Consider the following 18,049-nt stretch of genomic DNA (forward strand, 5'->3'; position numbering starts at 1 on the left):
TGAGTCTGAGAGACTTTATTTGGCTTTATTTAGTAAAATGTTAAAATAAATAAATACAAATTGATCAGCTGCTCTGAATCCCCCCCACCCCCTCAAAACAAAAATCAAACAAACAAAAACAAAAACTTTGAAGCACAAAACTCCAAATACAAGTTCTACCAAGACTGAAATCACAAAGGGCGTGGACAAGAGACAGGTTGGGGGCTGGCTGGCTCTTTTATGCTCAGAGCTTGCTGACCTCCGGCTGCCTGTCCTGTCCTGCCTGACTGCAGCTTACCCTGGGCTGAGGACCCAACGACACGAGAGAGGAGCAGGGGCCAGAGGCTGCCGTGGGGGACCGAGTCCTCAGGGAAGAAGGGCTTGTGGGAGGGAAGAGTGAAGTGGAATTTGTGAGCCCTGCTCTTCCTTTACAAAGGCTATTCAAGAGTTCTACCCAGGCTCTCTGCAGGGGTACCCCCTCACCCCCCAGCTTCCTCCTGTTCACTCCGTGGGAGGGCCAGAGGAATCTTCTCAGGGGCCACCCCTCACTTGGAAAAGAGCTGACACTGAGGACAGCTGTAAGTCAGGGTGAGAATGGGTCTCCTGTTTCCTGCCAAGGGTGCCCAGCTGAGGGGTGGGGGTGAGGCCCACAGTCTTTTACACAGAGCAAGGCTGCCTCCATCCAACAGAAACCATGAAATATGGAGAACCCAGGGCCTGAAAAATGTAGCTGGGCCACCATCCATCCTACTACCGAAGAGCCTTTTGCCCCTGGGGTAAAAGTTTCCTAAATTAAGCCCTTTGGATAAATAAGACAGACCACACCCTAAAAGGGAGTGAAGGGAGGAAACCACTTTGAGTGCGTTGTGTGAGTTGTGGGTTGGGACGAGTGCCCAAAAGCCTCTGCTGGGCCCAAGAGAGCAAGTGGCAGAGATGGCTGGAGAGGCAGCTCACATGCCAAGACTGAGGTGAGCTGGAAACACAGTCACCAGGATGGGAGAGGCAGGGGCCAAGCGACTTCGACCACTCTGCCTGTTGAGCCTGAGCCAAGCAGCAGCAGGGGCAAAGGCAGGCCCTATAGGCCAGCTGGAGGCTGCTGTGGCCGTGTCATAGATAAGGCCCATGAGGGGCTGCCCCGAGCGGGTCTCCCTGCCAGGCACAACCAGCAGGCTTGCCTCCAAAGGGCCAGATAAGGAAGGAAGAAAGCAGAACTCAATGAGCTGAGCAGAGGTGAGACAAGACCCAGCAGGCTTCCTGAAAGAAAAAGGACCTACAGGCCACACTGGCAAGAGCGTGAGCAGGGATGATGACAGCAACGTGACCTCATTGCCTCCAGGGCACTGCACCTGAGTCACAGGACTGACAAGGGGCCTCCTGACCCAGAGCCCCGTGGGCAGCTCCTCCCTTGTCCCAGACCAGCCACTCCCTGGCCTTTGAAGTGCCTGCAAGCCAGCTGCTCTCAGATGTGTTGGTCAGGGGGAAAAAGCAGCAGAAGAGAAGGAGGGAGAAGGAGGAGGAGGAGGCAGCTGGGGTGGGGTGCAATCATGAATGTGCGTCTCAGGTGGTCACGGGGACCCACAGGTCTGGAGGGACGGAGGGGTGGTTTTCTCTTGGTGGGAAGTGGAGGAGGAGACTAGGGCCCTTTCTTTGCCGTAAGGGGTGTTTGGGACTCTTAGTCCAGAATGCAGGTTTCGGGGCAGGGTTGCATTTTTTACTCCATATTAGCTGACCTGCAAAACAGCTGACACCTGAACCTGAGGAAAGACCCATACCCCAATCTGAGACAAGGTCAGAGCGTGACTGCTCACAGAAGCTAGCAAACCCCTGGTCAACTCTAGCCCTGCCCCCTACCCTTGAGAATCCCCCAGGCAGTTCCTTTCTGAGCAGAAGGCCTCTAGTGATGATAGTTTCCCAACTTCTTTCAAGAAGACAGGTATTACCTGGCAGCCCCAGCCTCCCGGCCAAGACAAGTCAAATGAGAGAGCTCTAAGACAGAACGTGCAGCCTTCCTCTGAGCGCCCGAACCTCGGCCAACTATTCCTCCAACTAGTCCGGGCATCTCCCAAAGCTCCCTAACTAGACTTAGCACCTTGGTTTTTGCATGAGAATAGGGAGCTCCTTTCTTTCCCTCTCAGGAAACCCTGCAGCCAGGTCCTGGCTCAGGCCTGTGCAGCCCCTCTCAATCCCCTCTTCCAACATCCAGGGCAAGTGGACAGAAATGGGTGGTGGAGATGAGACATGTTTTACTTAAGAAGTGTCTCTCTGCTGCAGCTGCTTTCGGGATCCATCTCTGGGCCTAATTAGGTGAGGGGGAAACTAATGGGACCATTCTGCCCTTCCTCAGCTCTGGCTGTTACGGGGCATTGGGTGGGCTGGGGAGAGAGGCTCCGGGAGCGATGCGGTGCAGAGCCACTGCCTCCCTCCTGTAGCCAGAAGCACACACTGGGCAGAGGTCTCCAGCAGGAGCCCACACCTGACAAAATTTACTTCCCACAAGGCAAGATGATGGAAATGGTCGTAGCCTTTCAGAACCCTGGTTTTCTCTAGGAGACAGGCCAAGCCAAGGCAAACACAGCAATTCTAGCCAAAGGTCATCTAGGAAGCTTATGGGTGGGCAAAGTAGAGCCTGGAGCCAGCAGGCAGAGAAAGCGGCTGGAGATTCAAGACTCTCTTCAAAGGCAAGAAGACACAAAGGCCACCCTGGGGCTCTCTGTCTCAGAAACACCATGTACCCTCAAGACATCTCACTCCTTTGTTCTTTCTGAGCACCAAGGGCTGATGCAGCCAGCCTGCCCCCTGTACCCTTCCACCAAGGCCAGGGTACATGGGCACCAAAGAGCTTCACTCTTCATTTCCTTCAAAGTTGTCCCCCAGGCACTCAAAATGCTGGTGGCTGAAAGACCAAGAGCAGCACCAAAGGAAGGGATCTTGTTTAGGCACCAGCCTTCTGCTCTAGCAAAATCTGAGGAGACAACAGGTGGGGCCTTGATACCGTCCCACACTCCATTTGGGCTTCAGAAACAGGAGCCCAGATCCCTGCACCAAGAAGAGAGGACAGTCTTTTCTGAGGAGGGGAGGATGGTGGGAGGGCTCTGCCCCTGCCCTTCAGGGCTGCAGCCATCCGGAGGACAGAAATCACGGAGACTAGCCCACCAGTCCTGAGACACAAACACAGCAAAATGTCATCATGATCAGCAGGTTCTGTGCTAAAAAATTATAACTACACAGCATTTTCTCCAGTTCTGACACTTTTTTAATAGAAATCACTGTTTTTAGGAAACAAATAGCACTTTTGTAATTTTTTTTACAATGTTTCTTACCTTGATCTTAATTTAAGTAACACTAGGAAGACCTCAATATCTTTTATTTTCCTTTTCAATTTAAAAAAAAGTTGTTTTTTTTCCCCAGATACAAAGATTTTTGCCCTTGCATAAAAAAACAGTGCCCCGAACGATGACACAAGGACTCACACAGACTCACTGACCTCACTGACACTATGATTCCTATTCTACCATGCAAGGTCTCGACTACCCTTAATTGGACTGTCAGCCTGAAAAACAGCTTTTCTATTCCTTATTTTAGTTTTTGTTACCAAAAAAGTAAAATAAACAACAAAATAAAACTTCTTTTAAAGGAAAAAAGAACAAAAAACAAAAAAAAACAAAAACAAAAACAAAAAAGAAAAGAAACGTCTCCATTCAATACACACACACCTGGGTCGCGTGCTGCTTCACTCAGGATCTTCTCTTCTTATAAATATAGAAAAGGGATGGAGCTTGTTTTCAAGTAAAATCACTGATCCACCTTTTTTCCTTCCTCGACACACACACCCTTCTTCCCTGCCCCGGGCAAGGGCCACCTGAGGCCTGATTCTGCTTGTTCTTGGAGAGGGAAGGTAACCGGATCGTCCGCGGGGATGGTGCCCACGTGCCACAGCAGGGAAGGAACTTGGGGAGGGTGGGGGCGTCCAAGGCGGGGGAGCGGAGCGCTCCAGAGAAGCAGCCGGTGGCTGTTCTTGGTGTCCATCTCTCCGTGCACCATGCCCGCCCCAGACAATATGAAATACTGCTTATTCGATATACTTTTCCCACCCCGGCTCCCTCCCACTCCCTCCCCATCCCTCCTCTGGGCACTGGGTTGGTTAAATCTCGATTTCCTCTTTTTGGTTTTATAGTAGTGAAAGTTTAGAAACAGGAAAGCCCACACACTCTTTGGACTTGTCTTCTCTACCTAAACAAACGGCTCGGCAAATAAGGATCTGAAACCTGCTTTCCTCCCTCCGCCCGTCCCTGCTCCCCACCCAACAAAACAAAAACAAACCCATCGTGGCTGTGGAGGCTGCTGCAGGCACACACTGGTGTATAATAGAGAGAGTAAATATATTATTTCACTTGGCATGGTGCTGGCAAAGAACCTCCAGCTGGCACTATTTCATGTAACATGGTCCAATCTTTGCATGTACACACAGAATAAGAAGGATCAATTGGCAAACTCTGGTGCCACCTGGCACAAGCATCTTCTCTCTCTCTGGAACCAAAGAACCAAAAGAATTCTGTACTTTCCAGAAGAAATCCGGCTTTGCTTTTCTAGAGTCTTCAGTGTTTTGCTCTCCTTGCCGCCGGGATCCCGTGGCTTCTCCTAGCGGGGCTCTGTTATTTAGTCTCTTCCCCCTGGTTACAGTTCGCTGTGCAGCTCTGGGAGGAGGAGGAGGGGGAGGGGGCTGGCGTGGAGGTGGCAGCGTTGGCAGGGGGGGTGCAGTCCGGGCCATTGGAGACGGCCCCCACAGTGGCCTCAGAGTCTACAGGTTTGGAGAGGTCGATGCCGTGGATGAGGCGGATCAGCTGTTTTACCTTCTCCAGGGAGCTGTGCATCTCCTTCTGCCGGGCCAGGATGGTGTTCTTCATTTCCATGCATTTCTGCAGCCAATGAGAAGGGCAGTGGCACTGAGCCTTCAGCTTTTCTCACAGGCCTGGGGCTGCCCTCTCCAGATAAAAGAATCCCTGTTGGCTGGTGTGCAGCCCCTAGACCTCGTTCTGCTCCTCACTGGAGTGGGTGCTGCTACCCAAGGGAAGTAGGCAGCCCAGGAGCCAAGAGGGGGCAAGTGAGTGGTTTAAAAGCCAACTCTACTTGACATGAGGACTTAAAACCAGATATGAATTACCACTATAATACTACAAAGTGAAAAGGTATTAAGAAAAAAAGGTTCCTACAGCGGTGCTGAAGATGGTCTGGGCAGGTCTGGGTATGCTTCTATCTTGCTAATGGTGCTGAGATGCTCAGGACTGGACTGAGCTTTCCAGGGAAGAAAACAAGCCGATGGTACCTGGATTAAATCTGAGGGCCTACTGAGGCTCATTCGTTCAGCAAGAAATTAAGAGGCAGAGCCCAGGACAGGACAGTGATATTTAGGAGAATCAAAGGCCACAGCCAGCAGAAGCCCTTCTGCTCAGTCATGAACTTGTAGTCTCTTGCCCTTTTGTACTGGCTTCTGTTCTAGGCACAGAAAGAGATGTGAACCTGCCAGCCATGGGCAGTATGATGAGGAGGGACAGCACGACTGCCACCAAAGTCCAGGGCACCACCCGGCATCCATGAGGACTGAGGCCACCTCACTCCAACAAGGGTACCTATTCAATGGAAAAGAGAGCCTGCTCCTGGGGGAAAAGCCTCTGAATCCCTGCTGCAGATACAACCCTCTTTCCCACCTGCTCAGCCAGGCTGGGTAGTATTTACTTCCAATTCTTGTCTCTAGAAACCCTACTTTCTCAGGCTGCTCAGGAGAACCCAGAAAGGCAATCTGCAGGGTGTGGAAGAGGGGACAGGAGGGTGGACCCACTAGCTAGGGTGACTGGGAAGATTCACACACAGACCTGGTCTGTGCCTGCCCAGTGCCAGGCAGCTCCACACGCTCCCCACCCCCACCCCCTGGCTCTGAACATGCTCAGGAGCACACAGGGATGGTGGCTGTGCTGCTGTAGTGGCTACTTGATCTTTTCAGCCTGGGGACTGAAATCTTCTCTCAGATCAAAGTCAAGAGAATGCTCCAGAGCTTGGCTAAGGCACCATATACCAACTGGCCACCTGAACCTGAGGGCAAATTCTAACTGGAGGCAAACAGCAACCACCCAAGTTAACAGCATTAATACGCTGAAGGAGTGAATCAGCCCTTGAGAGCCCCACGTGTGTTACGTACACGGAAGGCCCTGTTCTATCACCACAGGCACAAGGCTTACTCACACTTATAGAATTGCTGAGCTGTTTCACCTTCTGCTCTAGTTGTTCTCGTTCTTGTTTTAAATCTGAACTCCATTTAAGTAATTTCTGTTTCTCTTCTTCTTTTGCTAAAAAAAAAAAAAAAAAAAAGGAACTTGTTTTCAACAATAAATTCTTTGAAAAGGCCACTGTGTTCAGAATGCCTGCCAGAGTGGTATGTTCCCCAAAGGTCCCCCAGCTTCAAAGTCAGTGCACGGGTCCTTCTCACCTGGACTTCCTCTTTCTGTATGTAATGGGACACAAAAATCATCAGTGGCTTGGGCCCGGCTTTACATACTAAGATATCACTTTTCATTTTTCCTTCCCAAGAAAGTACTATAATAAACTAATTTCATTCAATAAAAACTTTTCATTTTTAACTTTAAATTTCCTTTTAAAAAAATTTACACATATGTACTGTTCATTGTTTCTAAGAACATTTTAGAGCTTTAACTTTTTAAACTTACATAGTTATCAAAGAAATAAAGCCAACCACAAAATAATCAACAGAATGCAGTAATCCAATCATAAAGGACAGTCAAATGTGCTTACACATATTCAAGAAATCATCCAAGTTACAAATAATAAGTGGTTCATTTGTGTCTTTTTTTTTTTTAAAGATTCCACATATAAGTGATATCATATGGCATTTTTCTTTCTCTTTCTGGCTTATACATTTCCTTTTGAAAACAAAAATGCTGTCTTCTAATACTTTTTTTTTAAATAAAGGGATATTTATACAAAAGGGGGTAATATGGATAACCCGTTACCTGCTTTGTAGGCAATATAGGAATGAACAATTGCTAAAGTTCCGGGCCATGGAATTGCTTCTTCCTTCTTCAGCATCTGAAAAGATTTTTAGAATTTTATCCTTGAGAAAGAGGTATAAACACACATCCCCCGTGTAATAACAAGCAACAGTGTGTGTAGCTATTGACAGACAAAATCCAGGAAGGATTTATGGTGGCAGTGTTGCAAAACCCTGGTCTATAGTTTCTGGACTACAAGGTTCCAGTGAACAGCCTGAGAAAATGAGGGTCAATGGCAGTTAGAGCCAAGCCACCTGAGCCCTGGCTTAGAAAGAAGCTGGGACCTGGCTGGGCATTCCTATGTTTTCATGCCCGCCGCCGACCCCCAGCTACTCCTGAAGCCAGAACCAAGTCTGCATGATGGCAGCAGTTTGGTCCTTGACCTGATATAAGCTGCCTGTCTCACTTTTAGCTTTATATGTCCCTTAAAGACAGCCTGACCAAGAAAATTAATTTTAACCTAGACCCTCGGTAGAAAATTATCAGAAGTCACAAAGCAGCATCAGGAAGAGAACAGAGAACTGTCTCTACTATATCATGGAGATAGGAAGGATGAGGACCAAGATAAAAGGGGGAAACCAGAATTCCCTCAAATCAAGATTCCAATTAATTGAGCGGGACCCCGAAGCTTGTGAGCTACTAGGCTTATTTATTTACTACTTATACTTTTGTCTACTTCCAAGAAAGACTTGAGACAGCTAATAATAAAAACATAAAGATGTAAAGATACACAGATGGTTGAGGAAAAAAAACAGAAACTAAACAGAGAAGGGGGGGAAAGGCTTTTTCTTCTTTCAAGTCAATGCAATATTAAGACAGCACTTCATAGTCAGTCCTCTGTTCCTGATGACAGCACAGGTTAAAAGTGAAACTGTTCTTATTTGAATTAAATAGGCACTTTCCTTTAAGGACTTTATTTCCAGCGTTTCAACCATATGCTGAGTTTAGACCATTTTTAGAGAATGGGGCAGAGAGACTCACAGACTTTCAAAGGTAAAGGTAATGAGAAGGTAAGTTATTTCAAATAAAGGGAAGCAGGGTCTCTCCACCGGTACACGGAGTCCCTGCCTCATGGACGTGACAGAGATCCCCCGAGGACGGATGTTGTGTGGGTGAGTGTGGTGCTGTGACCAGGGCAGACGTGGCCTGGAGAACTTCAGGAGAGGGAAGAGACTCAGCCACTCCCCCAGCTTAGAGGGTCCTTCTCCTCCCTCCCCGTCCCTCACCCTGTCTGACCCACCCACAGTACCTGGTCCTGACATCTGGGACAGATCCACATGCCCTTGGGGATTGTTTTCAGAGGAGGGTCTAAGCAGTCCAGATGATACACACGGGAACATGTGTCACACATCAGCAACTGGCCACTTTTTCTGCAAACGCTGCAAAAATCCTCATGGATATCACCCTATGAAATTGAGAGGAAAGGTAAGAGAAAGGACAAAAAAGGTAAAATTTGTATGTTAACATGCACATTCTGGAGATATATATAAATGTTTTAGGACAATCAGATGCACCCTTCCAACTCCTTACAAGAGTGTTCAAGAAAAGTAGGAATCACCAATGGTACATGCCTCCACCTGCTCCATACAACTGGGGTTCCTGGGTGGGGCCAGCATTCTTAATTTAAAGTAGAGTTTACAGGAAGCTATAACTCTGTAGTCACCTAGGCCACAATTAGCTTTGCAGGTGATAGCTCGGCATTTATGTTTCGGCAGAGTCCAAGCCACAAATCATTAAGTTTAAAGACACTGAAATCCATTCATCAAAGTGTTCCACAGTAGGACACAAAAAATTCTCATTACTTATCATTTTGGGGAAGTTTAGAAGGACTGGCAAAGAACAGATAAGAAATGGAGGTTTTCACTGAACTCTTTGCTTGCTCTGGGAGAAAAACAACAAAGTTCAAATAGGAAAAAGATTAAGTCACACCCAAATTAAACTCCTATGAGCTTTCTGACATGAAAAATTAAAAAAACCAAACAGCTGACAACGTTCTCTTAAAACCAGTGTCTGGCATTTGCTGTTCAATGGACCATTCTATTCCGGGAGGCTTTATTCCTCCCTGTAAAATACTTCACCAGATGGAAAAAGGAGAGCAGCCTAAGTGCACTCTGCTGGTCTCCCCTGCTCCAAGCAGTCACAGTTCTTATACTCAGGTAAGTCTGCTGGAGCCCTCTGAACAAAGGAACCATCAGAAAAAGGCAGATCTATTTAAATATTGGAGAGAACACATAAAAAAAAAATAAATGAGGTATTTTTCAGTAAGCCAATCCCTGGCCTGGTCTCTGAGCAGGATTAACGCTGCTGCTAAGGACAGCAGAGAAGGGAAGGCCGAAGGATCGTGCCACAGATTAGGCAGCGAGGCAGACCTCTTTTCACTTCCAGTGTGTTGTTTCAGGATTCTAGGCTAATACAGGAATTTTGCATAGAAAACACAGAAACAGAGAGAAATGCCCAGTTTTTCCTTTCTATGATATATAAGCCCTCAACCACCACTGCTGAAGGAACGTATCTTCCCAGACCAACAACTTCTCTCCAAAGAAAAGGAAAGGAAACTATCTGGCAGTATCTACAGATTATCTGGTGCCTAGAAAACCAGATATGCAAAGAGATGCAAAATACATCAAAGCGTAGATGGATTTTAATCTTTTAAAGGAAGACAATGTTACCTCTGGGCAGAAAAAAAAAAAGATACTCTGTCCATGTGCAAAATACTGCATGAGGATTAACTTTCAGGCACTGAAAGACATCAAAGATGGAGGGGTTCATCCCTAGAGTAACTGTTACTGTCTTCTTTCGTTCTTAAAATCAGGCTGAGGGCTGCTCTCCTCTAGAGAGCTAGCCTTTCTTGAACTTTAGCCCCATGTTTTAAGTCTGCATCTTTTATAAAAATTTTATGGTTTCCGAGACTGCTTTACATGAACCGTAAAATTATCAGTGATGAATAAATGAGCCAAACAGGACATCTTATTCCAAATACCTATTTTTTTGGGGGGGTAAAGAGTTCTCATTTTCCTTTCCTCCTGAGTAAGAAGGACGTCAACAAGTGAAAGGCAGAGAGTACATAAATAAAGGTTGAATAATTTCTTTCAAGTTTCTAACGGAAAGAGAACTTCTATTTACACATCCCACAGCAGCAGTTCTTAATCTTTTTGGTGTCAGGACACCTTTAAGCTTTTAAAATTACTAAGGACCTCAAAGTGTTTTTGCATATGTGAGTTATCTGTAATTGCTATTTATTGTATTAGAAGTTATAAAACTTTTTATTTTGAAATAATAATAGAATCATAGGAAGTTACATAAATCATGTACTGAAAAATTAAAAAACCCAAGAACACGCAAGTGCACATTCAGTTAGCCTTCAGAGTGAGACATCCTCACTCGTCAGGTCGTATCTGGAAAACTCCACTGTTTTAACTCTTGAGAGAATGAGAATGAAAATGGCAAAGAATGTTACCATGAAAATATTTTTCATTTAATATTTTGATTGATATTATACTTCAAAATATATACAAATATAATTATTTTATATTTTGATGCCCTGAAAGAGTCTCAGAGAAACCAGGACCACACTTTGAGAACTACTGCCCATAGAAATGAATATAAAATGCCAGGAGATATATTTCATTCACACAGAATTGGTTCTTTGCTTAAAGAGCGCAGAGGAAGTCCCACGGAGGTGCTGTACCAGGTCCAAAGGCTTAGGCTTTGGTGACTGACCAAATTACTACCATAAACCAAATAGTAAGTTGAATGATGTCTAACCCATGAGTCTTTGCTAGGAGCTGAGTTCCCTGGCTATATCAACTGCAACTTCACCATTCGCTAAAAAATTTTTATAATTGTGTCAACATATCTTCCCTTCTCATAAAAAATGATGATAGTGGCAACAAGGTACATCCTGAGGATTAGTGACCGGCTGGGTCTTATATTACAACTCCTTCTAGATGGTTATTGATCCCCAGGAAATGCTTGCCTCTCAACTGAGATTGTTTAATTAATGTTGTTGGGGCTTATGCGATCCAGCAGCGAACACAGAGCCCTGTGTGTTGATTTTAATCACTGCCACTGTTGGGACACTGTCAAAGTAGAAGTCAATTATCTTTAAAGAAAATCCATTTCACCAGGTTTAACTTAGAAAGTTCTCAACGTATCTATAGTGGTTTTAGAAAAGCTTCCTTTTACCTTTAGATTCCTGCAAAGAACAAAGTTTGTATTTTAAGATGAAGCTTGGCTGAAGCTTTCAGCTTGTGATTCGACTGAGTGGATCCTTCAGGTTCAATCTCTCAAAGAAAACCATAACTCTCCTCAACGAAAAATCGCAAAAAAACAAAACCAACATTCTTTACGAAAGAGACTCACATGCAGAACCACCGTCTGTTCCCCAGCATCCATGCCTCACCCAGTGAAGGATCCCTACTATGAAGCCATGAGCTGGCAATACCTTTGGCAATGCTTCAACTGAGGAAAATGGGGATAATCTTTGGTGCCAGCAAACAAGGTTTCTGACAGGGACTCCTGGTGCTCATTGTCAGGACAGGCAGAAAACCTGTATCGATCACTAATGCCAAAAGCCAGGAGAGCTGGAGGAAATGCTGAATCTTGAGAGCAGGGCTGGGTCTGTAGCCACTAGCTATGTCCAAGGAAGGAAACCTGCCAGAGAAGAGAACTCTTCTATGACCCTGGTCCTGCAAAGACACTTCCTTTGTTGCTTCTGGAATTGTAACTCAGGGTGTGCATTTGGTATTCTTTTGCTCTTTGGAGAGGGGTAGACCTTTAGTAAGTACTAAGAACCTTCAAGTTCAAGGGACATTTAACCTCAAGATGATCCTAAAGACAAACTCTGCAATTCACAAAAGAAATGGGGCAAGTACAAAATGAAACTCTTGGCTTCACTCCTCAATCTGTTCCTCTTGTCGTTTCCAGTAAAATGGCAGCTTCATCCTTCCTGTTGTTTAGGCCAAAACCTTTGGATTCACCCTTGGCTATTCTCTTCTTCTCACATTCCATTATCTAAGACTGCTGGCTCTTCAAAATGTATGCAGACTCAATCAGTTTTCTTCATCTTTACTTCTGCCATTTGATTAGGCCAAGTTCTCATCAACCCTTGCCTGGATGACTGCAACAGCGTCCTAACTGGTCTTCCTGCTGCCATCCTATCCTCCTCAGTCTTTCTCCTCCCCCATATCAGACACAGTCATCATTTCAAAATTCAAGTCAATTTTGCAAACTCCTTAAAAATAACAAATGCAGGCAGGAACCATCAAAGGATGCTAAAACCACTGAGTAAGTCTGTTAAGGAACTGGGTATTTTTACAGACTAGACGCCTATCTCCACCTAAGGGAAAAGGCAGCTTTACAAGTGGAGACATCTGATGGAATCTATCTTAGGAGATGAAAATTAACATAACCAACAATGGGACAGACCGATAACACATGCCTCTTGTGATGCACTGAGAAGGGTTCATCATCACCTAGTGCTCCTGCAAAAATGAACCTATTCTTGAGGAAACAATCAGATCATTCAAATGGGAGGGACACTCTACAGAGCAACTGGTCTATCTTTTAAAAGATGCCAATGTCATGAAAGACAAAGACAGGCTGAAAAATTGCTCCAGAGTAAGGAGACTAAAGAGACAATACCAGAACAATAAATATAAAGAGTAATCTTGGATTGGATCCTGGAGCAGCAAACACAAAATGCCGCTAAGGCATTTACTGAGACAACTGGAGAAAGCTGAAGATGGACTGTATGTTATAATAACAGTTTTATCAGTATTAGATTTCCTCAATTTGATACTGCATGGTGGCTATACCAGAGAATATCTTTGCTTTTAGGAGACACACACTCAAGTATTTCAGGTGAAGATTCATGATGTCTGCAAAAACTAGATAAGCAAGAAAAGTGGGGGAGGGGGGGGCAAGAAGCATCTGCGGCAAAATGGTAACAAGCGGTGAGTCTAGGTGCAGGGTACGTATTTGTTCTTTGTGTTGTTACTGTGACTTTTCTGTAGATATGAAAAAATTTCAAAATAAAAAGTTGAAAAATAATGTTACTCCTCTTCTTAAAGCCCTCCAGTGTCTCCCATTTGACTTGAGAGAAGAAGCCACAAAGCCCTACACGACCAGCCCCGCGCCCTGTGAGGTCCGCTCGCCCACTCCTCTGGCCCGTGCTTTGTGCTTCCTGCTTTATTTCTATGCCATACACACTTCCTCCTACAAGCAGGGCTTCTGCACTGCTGTTCCCTCTGCATGGAACACCCTTCCCCCAACAGCTACTGCCACACACTCCATTCCCATCAGTCTTTCTCTCAGTACTCTCCGTAAAACAGCAGTCTCCTGCCAGAACTCCTCAAGCCTCTTATGCTGTCCCAGTGTTCCTCACAGCACTTATTACTTGACATTTTATACGTTCATTTGCTTATCACCTGCCTCTGGCCATGTAATATGAGCTTCCTGAGGGCAGGGAGCTGGTTTTGTTCCCTGTTCTGTGTCTGGCCTCAAGAACAGTGCTCTCTCAGCACAGCAGTGCTCAGTATCTGCTGAGTGAATTCATGGCTGTGTAAGTGCTCATCTGAAAGCGGAGGGCACTAGTTTACACTCCTGCCGCTTCTGGGTGAAGGGCTACTAAGTATTTGGCACTTTTTCAGGAACCTGTTTCCGATCAACTCTGCTCAATAAAGCTGCTTTATTTGTTTGTTTCTTTGTTTGTTTGTTTTATGAGGGGGAGGTAATTAGGTTTATTCATTTATTTATGTTTGGAGGAGGTACTGGGGATTGAACCCAGGACCTCGTGCGTGCTAAGCATGTGCTCTACCACTGAGCTATACCCTCCCTCCTTGAATAAAGCTGCTTTAAAGAAAAGTTTTTCACATATTGAATTTTACTTGAAGCAGGAAACAGGGATGGCTAGGGGAACATACACTCTGTTCACTGCCTCCATCCCAAAACACTGATGACAGAAACCTGCACACCTCTCAATTATATGAGCTGACTTCCCCACTTCATCCCCCTTCCTGAGAACTCATTTACGGCAGATAAAATCCAGACTCTGAAAACCCTGCCTGGGCTTCCTAATGTCGTGTCTAACATAATTCTCAAGGACAAGGCAGGACCTGGGGCTCCAGCAGAAAGCTGCCTTATATGGCATACAGTGTCCTGTAGGGACTACTACTGTTCCAGGGCTAGTCAAGGAGATGCAACTGGTAAGGAGACACATATGATAACGGTTTCCCCGATTTAAGCTCTGAGAAAGAGTGAGCTTTTCCCAAGTTACTTACGTCTGTGGAGGTGGGGCTGGGCAGGGACACAGGCTGAACAGATGCAGGGAAAGTGAATGTGGTCTCTGTCTTTTCATTTTCAGGGGAGTCAGGATGACTGGATGGGGGGGATGTTGGGGTAAGGGCTCCAAACCCCAGCACTGCATTGTATTTTGGAGGACGACCTATATACCGAGAGAAGGGAACAAAAGGGAAAAAAGGGGAAGGGAAAGAAGGGGGAAAAATGATCTTACATACCTTTGGCCAGTGTTCCTCATTGGCTAGCATGGAAAAGGAAGTGAGGTAGCAGACAGAAGGTTAATACAATAGTCCCAAAGAGAGGAAAAGAAGCAAAGATTTAAAAGCCATTAGAAACAAATGCACGGGTCTCAAAAGAAGGGAGGATAAGAGAGCCTTGGAGAATGACAGGAGGTGCTGAGTTATGTTGAAGGTCCCTGTCTTGGGCAGATTACGGTGACATTCCTCAGCTATTACAACTTGAGATTTCTAATGCAAGAACCAGATATCAAAGCTCAATGGGAGCCAAGGCGAGGGATAAGAATTTGTTTCATTTTCCCGTATCTTTTGCATACTGTTCCCTAAGGTTTTTCTGCAATCATCACTCTTGTAATAATATTAATGATTCTCAGTTCTCACAAATGGATTTATTGAGGAGTTCTGCTTTTCCTTTTCTCTCTTATCTACATTTTGGTCATTTCATTGCTTTTGAGCGTAGAGAACGGCAGAGGGAGGAGGCAAAATTCCAGTTAACTATTCTTACCCCTTGCTGGCAGAGCCAGTAAGAGATATGTTCTGGGAGCAGCTGGAACCCAAGAGCTAAAAAGATGTTCTGGGCTTACTGATGAATTTAAGTATGTCTGGACTCAGATACCCTCCACCCAGTTCATCAAGAACTGTCTCCCTGCTATCCAGCACAGACATTCCGGTGGACTACATGTCTAAGAACTGGGCTGCTGTTCCAAAGTCTCAGGAAAGGCCCTCTCAACAGCAACATTGCTCAGTGGCAGAGCTCATCTAAGCAAGAGCATCTGGAATCAAATCTCATGGCTACAGAGGATCTATGAATAAGCCCTGATGGTGTGGGAAGTCCAGGTCAACCGCTGTTGCCTTACGATGTATCTAAGCCAGGAGCCAAAGTCACAGCTTCTAAGCTGTAAGTGATCGAAAGCGTATGCCCAACACCACAGCCAAAAGAAAAAAAAAAAGAGCCAGTGAGGTACACAACTGCCTATGAAAACTGGTGGATGGTATGTGGGATCATGACTTTGCCAACAGTTATAATTTATATGAGAATTATGCACAAGAGTCATGATTTTGTCAGACATTACACGAACATTACCTATCTGTGTTAAACTGGCACTGTCTGCAGTACAAGGACAGGTTGTACTGGTTTGTCTTTTCTAGGAAATTTGGTGCAGCTAGAAGGGGAGGTGGAAGATGAATGCTCCTTGTTTACCCACAGAAGGCACGTCCTAGGCATTGTGAATGCAGGCTTTCATCCCCTGTCCTTGGCAAGAGACATCAAGGTCTTTCTGGCTCATTTAACCTCTGTCCTCTTAGCAGATACTGCCCACTTGCAGGCCAGTTAACTGTGGCTTCTGGCTGGGGGCTCCTTTCTGAGAACTGTGTCAGAAGTCACTAAAAATTGCCAAAAATGAAATAAAACAACAAAAACTAACCCATGACACTGGTTACTACAGCCCATGAACTGATATAAAGCAATGACCTGGGGTTTCCCATCTAAACATTTTTTGGCTACTTGGAGGAGGGGGCTGATGAAACATTCGAATGGGGTCCCTAAGAGTGGGTGTGCTATCTCTCTGCAGGGAGGAGGTGGTAATGGTACAATCATAGCCCTGCCTATGGCAGACAAAGGGTCGGGCTGACCTCCTAAGCTTCCAACAGCTCTGTGATTGCGTGTGCATACACAAAAATTAGTATGCTACTCCACTCACTCTGCAACCTTTCTAGCTTGGAACTGTAATTCAGGGACACATTATCATGTGGAGAAAGGGACCTTGGGATGTATTCCTGACATTAAAGAACAATTTCAGAGCCTTGTTTATGAGCTCAAACTCTGAGCTATTAAGACCTATTTAGACTTGCAAGGTGAGAGCGGCAGCTGCCGCCTCTGCCCTGAGAGTGAGGAGGAACGCCCACCCTGGGAGGTCTGCAACTGGGGGACGGAGCTCTTTAGGAATCTGTGTCTTGGGGAGCCTGTTTTGATGGTGACCTTTTCTTCCTTAGTTGGAGGTAGCCTCTACTCATAGACTCCAAGTTCTCAGTGTGGCTACCTCTCTCTTTCCTGGAAAGTCTGCAGCTCACAGAAGCATAACAGCCATGTTCTGGATTCACTGGCATTAGGACAACTTAGATACTATTAAGAACACCTTGGCAATAGCAGTGTTCTGTACATTCAATGATGTTAAAATGCTTCCTTTTACAGGGTGTTCTGTTCACCGTGCTATTCACTGACAGGCTAGTGGGCCTAGGGCAGAAACGCTGCATTAAGCAATTCCCCTGAGTCAGCTTTGCCAGAATCCCAGGAAGGGCAGCTTCTGATTCAGTATATAGAACTCTTAATAAGAAATCTCACTCTCTTGCCCCCCCATTCTCAGAGAACAACAACAAAGCTATTTTCAAGGGATACAGGCGTTAGACAGGCTCTAGGACAAGGGGAGGATGGAGGGGAAAGAAACACAATACAGAAAGCAAAGCAACAGCAAGGGAGAGGTCCGCAAAGGTACTCACCTCTCTTCCGGGTCCCGGGATGCATTGTACTGTTCAGGTAGGTGACTGCACTCTTCTTACGCTTTGGGGATTGAAGAAGGAAAGGTGACTGGTTGAACAGCATGGTTACTACTAATACTGGCACACACTGAAGACCAAGCACAGCATGCCCAGAAACAAGCCACCTAGTCAGTGCTGGTCACCCCAAGGTCTCGGTGCTAGCGGGATCTACCACAGGTACTAGGCTCTGAGAAAATATTCCACAGAGTCTGCCTCTGCTTCAGAAGACACTTCTGTTCAGATAACAGGATGAGTTAAATTTTTAAGGTAGGCTTGTATCTACTTTAACTTGGGAAAAAAAGCTAAGGGGGAAAACAGTGAATAATAAAAATGAAATAATGTGGTCAGCCAGAGAAAAGTCCATCATTCCACAAAGCTGGCCAAGTGCAATCAGGGCACTACCCTTAAGCAGGGTTTCAGCTGGGGGTGCTGAACAAGTCATGAACACAACTGGAGAAGCGAGGGGAGGGCCAAGAGCTGGCCAGGAATACCTCTGGCTCAAAGACCGCGCCGCTGTACACTGGGTTTGCTGTTGTTCTTCTTTTTCGCTCTTGCCTCTTGCTTTGGATTTCTTGGGAAAGCAAAAAGTACGGATTAGAAGAGGGGTATGAAGAACCTCAAATACTGAACTTGGCTGGCTATCTATTGGTTTTCCCATAACAAATCAGAAATGAGGGCAAGTCTCCTGATTTCACTGCAACCTCAGCAGAGGCAAGCTCACTGCTGGAAACAAGCATGTGGGACCATGTACTCTCACCCCTCAGAAAGCAAGGCCACACTGTCCTACAGTGCGGCTCTGTGACTGAGAGCTTAATAGTAGATAACACCTACAAACAAGCTGTCCTGGTTTATTTTTAGATCACTGTAATATAGGTGTGGATGAGATTTACCCATAGACCTAGACTGAGTAACCACAGTTCACCATTCTTGAATTAAGTA

General features: G+C 45.7%; 1 protein-coding gene across 14 annotated transcripts in view; it reads right to left on the minus strand.

The window, feature by feature from the left end:
• Nucleotides 1-11: 11 nt before the first annotated feature.
• PHF21A (PHD finger protein 21A) overlaps nt 12-18,049 on the minus strand; it is a 170,914-nt gene continuing 152,876 nt past the window's right edge. For all 14 annotated transcript variants that reach the window (XM_072969859.1, XM_072969856.1, XM_072969857.1 and 11 more), the window contains 7 exons: nt 17,602-17,681; nt 17,072-17,132; nt 14,321-14,484; nt 8,290-8,445; nt 7,002-7,077; nt 6,217-6,320; nt 12-4,895 (listed from right to left, as the gene is read on the minus strand). In XM_072969859.1, the coding sequence (XP_072825960.1) occupies nt 4,632-4,895; nt 6,217-6,320; nt 7,002-7,077; nt 8,290-8,445; nt 14,321-14,484; nt 17,072-17,132; nt 17,602-17,681 (905 nt within the window). In that variant the 3' untranslated portion in view covers nt 12-4,631. The remainder of the gene's footprint in view (nt 4,896-6,216; nt 6,321-7,001; nt 7,078-8,289; nt 8,446-14,320; nt 14,485-17,071; nt 17,133-17,601; nt 17,682-18,049) is intronic.

Source organism: Vicugna pacos, chromosome 10 (genome assembly GCF_048564905.1).
Source record: "Vicugna pacos chromosome 10, VicPac4, whole genome shotgun sequence".
NCBI lineage: Eukaryota > Metazoa > Chordata > Mammalia > Artiodactyla > Camelidae > Vicugna > Vicugna pacos.